Genomic DNA, 4227 nt, shown 5'->3' with positions numbered 1-4227 from the left:
CTGCGCCGGGACGTGACTTCTCCCTCCGTTCCAGGCTTCAACGGGCACCTGTGCCAGTTCGACATCGACGAGTGTGCCAGCACCCCCTGCAAGAACGGCGCCAAGTGCGTGGACGGCCCCAACACCTACAGCTGCGAGTGCACCGAAGGTGAGGGGTCCCGGGGGGCTCCAGGGATCCCGCCCCGCCGGGCAGGAGCAAACCACCTTCTGCCCCATGATGTGCCATAAAACCACGTTGCGGAATTATTAACAAGTGCCCACCTGCCCAAGCACCCGCCATGGGGGAGTCCTCAAGCCCCCCAGCAGCAGGGTTGGTCCCCTGCTAATGTGACTCCTGAGGGACAGGACCATCCCTTTCCCAGGCGGCGGCGGAGCTAGCCAAGCCCCGCTGCCTGCCAGCCACGGAGCCGGGCGTAACGAGCCCAGCGCTCATTAGGTGTGGCCCTGCAACAGCCCGTGCTCCCCGCCGCAGCGGCGGGCGGGAGCGAGGGGGAAGGCAGGAGGACGGAATCAACCCCGCCGTGCTCCCCGCCGCAGCGGCGGGCGGCAGCGAGGGGGAAGGCAGGAAGGAAGGAATAAAGCTGTCTCTATGGGGACGCAAGGTGCAGGGCTGCGGGGGCTCGCCGACCGAAACCCAAGGAGCGGTTGCACAAAATGATGACTTGAGTCCTGGTGGCAAACAGTGGCTCTTTTGTGGAGCAGCTCCCGCCAGAAATCTTCCAGCTGAATGGCCTCTAATTAGTGTCTTGCTAATGCCAAGCCCTGATGAAAAGCTGCTATGTGGGCTTGGCGGGGTCTAGTCAAAGCTGTACTTTGTCCTCGGCTCTCCACCCCCAAACCCAGCAGGGAGGGAGCCGGCCAGGAGAATAGGATCTGCTGGGGGGGTTATTATTCGGGGGTGCCTGTGGCCGGCCCCCCCGCGCGCTCCAGGACGAGCCGCGGGTGAGCGCGGGGCCCCGCTTCTGAGCCGAGGCGGCTTAATGCAGGTCATTGTGCGCCCCGGGACAAAGCCCCCGAGCCGGGGTCCGACCAGCCCCACTGCCGGCGCACCAGGGTGCTCCCCTGCCTGCACCCCGCTCCCAGGGATCCCAGGGCTCGCGGTGGGGTGGGTGGGCAGGTCAAGCCACCCCGGTGCACTGCCTCCCACCTGGCCAGGGTGGGAAGGAGTGTCCCCGATCCTGACCCCGCATCCCCCATCCTCACCCCATGTCCCCCATCCTGACCCTGTGTCCCTCCCGCTGGTGGCAGGTTTCTCAGGCGCTCACTGTGAGATCGACATCGATGAGTGCGACCCCGACCCGTGCCACTATGGGACCTGCAAGGACAGCATCGCTGCCTTCACGTGCCTCTGCCAACCCGGCTACACGGGCCACCGCTGCGACATCAACATCAACGAATGCCAGAGCCAGCCCTGCAAAAACGGGGGCACCTGCCAGGACAGGAACAACGCCTACAACTGCCTCTGCCTCAAAGGGACCACGGGTGAGCAGGAGGGACCCCCCGGGGGCTCCACGCGGGTCGGCTGTGCCACGCGGCACCCTGGTCCCATCCCCGTCCCTGGGCGGGTTGGCCCTGGGCTGCCACCAGCAGCCGCCCTGGTGCCAGAGCCAGCCTGGGGCATCCACGGTGAGGGCGAGTTCTCCCGGTTTGGTGCCCAGCTCTCGCAGGAACCGCGCCCCAGCCGGGAGCCGGGGAGCTGCTTGTGGCGGAGGCGCTTTGTTGTGGAGCAGTGGCGGCGGCTGGTGCCGGCAGGCTTTGTTTCGCCTCGTCAGTGGGGCCAGGGACCCCCTAACAGCACCACTCTCCTCCCCAGGGCCCAACTGTGAGATCAACCTGGATGACTGCGCAAGCAGCCCCTGCGACTACGGCAAGTGCATTGACAAGATCAACAGCTATGAGTGCACCTGCGAGCCGGGGTACACAGGTAAGAGCACGGCGTGGCAGCCACCACGGCACCCTGGGGACCTGGTCCAGATCTAGCCTCGCGCCGGGGAGCCCTGGGATGTCCCCTGTGCCCACGGCGGTGCAGGAATGCCTGCAGCTGGTGGTGCCCCACGCAGCCAGGGCAAGGGTGCAACAAGGACGGGAGATGCTGCCATCCCACTTGCTGGAGGTTTTGCACCCTCCAGTGCTCCTGCTTGTTCAGGAGGGTGACCCCGGCTCTGGCCGAAATCAAAGGGGTGTCTGGTGCTGCGAATTCGACTCCCGCTGCGCCCACTCCCATGGGTATCAGGTTGCTGCCTTGTCCGACTGGTTTGTTTGATCGCTGCTGGAAATGGCGGAGGGCTTTGATGGGAGCAGCCCCCGCCTCTCCCCACTCGCGCGGCCCCTTGTCCTCCTGCCCGCCGGGAGCCGCAATAAAGCCTGGCTTTGTCGGCCACAGCAGGTAGGGTTACAGGCTGAAACTGGCTCCCTTCGTTATTCCCTCCTGGACCAAATGAGCCCAGGGCACGGCCTCTTCCCAGTCACATTTAATTAAGCCAGACGGGCGATGCAGGGGTGTGAAGTCACCCTACCCGGAGGGCAGCCTGCTCCTACACAGCCGGCGCACATGTACCTGGAGATTCGAGCCTCCGGCAGACATTTCCCGGGTGGCTGGAGGGGGTCCTGCCCGGTGGGTGCCCCCTGGGAGGCGGCACGTGCCCACCATGCCATGCTGTGCCGTGCATCCTATGGGGTAACGTTTCCTCACACCCCCCCTTTTACAGGCCGCATGTGCAACATCAACATTGACGAGTGCTCCAGCAACCCCTGCCACAACGGGGGCACGTGCAAGGACGGCATCAATGGCTTCACCTGCCTCTGCCCCGAGGGCTTCCATGACCCCAAGTGCCTGTCCGAAGTGAACGAGTGCAACAGCAACCCCTGCATCCACGGGAAATGCCACGACGGGCTGAACGGGTAGGCTGGAGGGCGCGGGGGCTGGTGGGACCAAAGGGCCACCCTGCAAAATCAGGGTTAGAGGCAGGGTGAGCAGCTGTCCCCCATGCCGGTGCTCATCCATGCTCTGTGCTAGTGCCAGGGGATGTTTCCCTGCAGGGGCACAATTAGGAGCTGGGGTTTGCTGGGTAAATGATGGCTGGTGTAGCCAGGAGGGCCAGGTCGGACCAGATCCCATGCTTTATGCCCCAATTTTTCCCCAAAGCTACAGGTGTGACTGCGACCCAGGCTGGAGTGGGACAAACTGTGACATTAACAATAACGAGTGTGAATCCAATCCCTGTATGAATGGTGGCACCTGCAAGGACATGACCAGCGGCTACATCTGCACCTGCAGGGAGGGCTTCAGCGGTAAGGGTGCAGCCAGGGACGCTGCCCCATCCCCCCCACGCTGGGGCCTGGGTGGGAGCTGTGGGTGGGCATCCCCATCATGCTAGATGGGCTGGAGGCTTCGCTGTGAGGATGGAGGAGACCCCGGGTCTGGTTGGGAGATGTGGCAGTGCAGCCATCCTGGGGACCTTCAGCAGAGTTTGGGCACCCGTGGCTGGAGCTGAGAGCAGGAGGCTCTTCTAGGGCAATGGGTGGGCCATTGCCATTGTCACCATGTCCCCACTGTACCCTCAGCCCCCTCCCACCAGCACACCTCCATCACAGCCACTTTTATCTATTTTTCTTAACACAGGACCCAACTGCCAGACCAATATCAACGAATGCGCTTCCAACCCCTGCCTGAACCAGGGCACGTGCATCGACGACGTCGCCGGCTACACCTGCAACTGCCTCCTGCCCTACACAGGTGAGGGGGAGCGCCCTGTGCCCCCCAGGCCCTCACCGGGGCTCTGCAGGGCTGCTGCTTCGGGTGTGACGGCAAATCGGTCCCGCTGCACGTGCAACGAGCCGGCACCAAGCACAGAGGCTTCCCTCACACTGCCCTGCCATGGGACTGCCCACAGCCATGGCTCCACCTCCCCATGCTGGCGCAGCTGGAGGAAATTTGGAGGAGCTTTGGGAAGCGGCCAGCCAGAGCTTCCTCCCTCCTCTTCCTCCTCCTCCTCCTCCTCCTCCTCCTCCTCCTCCTCCTGGAGGGCACCGAGGCAGTGGTTTGGCCGCAGCCTGCACCCGGGGCAGCAGCACCAGGCGGCCGCCGGGTGTCCGCCCCTGCCGGTGGCCCCGTTCTCCTGCCATGATGCTCGCGCTGGAAAAAGCGAGCCGAGGCCGAGGGGCCAGGGGATTCTGCTGAGCCAATTCCTGTTTGCTGGCCTCCCGCTTCCCCTCGCGCAGCACCGC

The 4227-nt window shown here is 64.5% G+C and overlaps 1 protein-coding gene across 1 annotated transcript in view; it reads left to right on the top strand.

The window, feature by feature from the left end:
* NOTCH1 (notch 1) overlaps positions 1-4227 on the top strand; it is a 44806-nt gene that overhangs the window by 27711 nt on the left and 12868 nt on the right. The window contains exons 10-15 of the mRNA XM_009280663.2: positions 35-148; positions 1249-1482; positions 1814-1924; positions 2709-2901; positions 3146-3291; positions 3623-3736. Of these exons, the coding sequence (XP_009278938.1) occupies positions 35-148; positions 1249-1482; positions 1814-1924; positions 2709-2901; positions 3146-3291; positions 3623-3736 (912 nt within the window). The remainder of the gene's footprint in view (positions 1-34; positions 149-1248; positions 1483-1813; positions 1925-2708; positions 2902-3145; positions 3292-3622; positions 3737-4227) is intronic.

Source organism: Aptenodytes forsteri, unplaced genomic scaffold, assembly GCF_000699145.1.
Source record: "Aptenodytes forsteri isolate BGI_AS27 unplaced genomic scaffold, ASM69914v1 Scaffold68, whole genome shotgun sequence".
Taxonomy (NCBI): domain Eukaryota; kingdom Metazoa; phylum Chordata; class Aves; order Sphenisciformes; family Spheniscidae; genus Aptenodytes; species Aptenodytes forsteri.
Note: the sequence above shows the minus strand (reverse complement) of the source record. Positions and strands in the feature narration are given on the sequence as shown.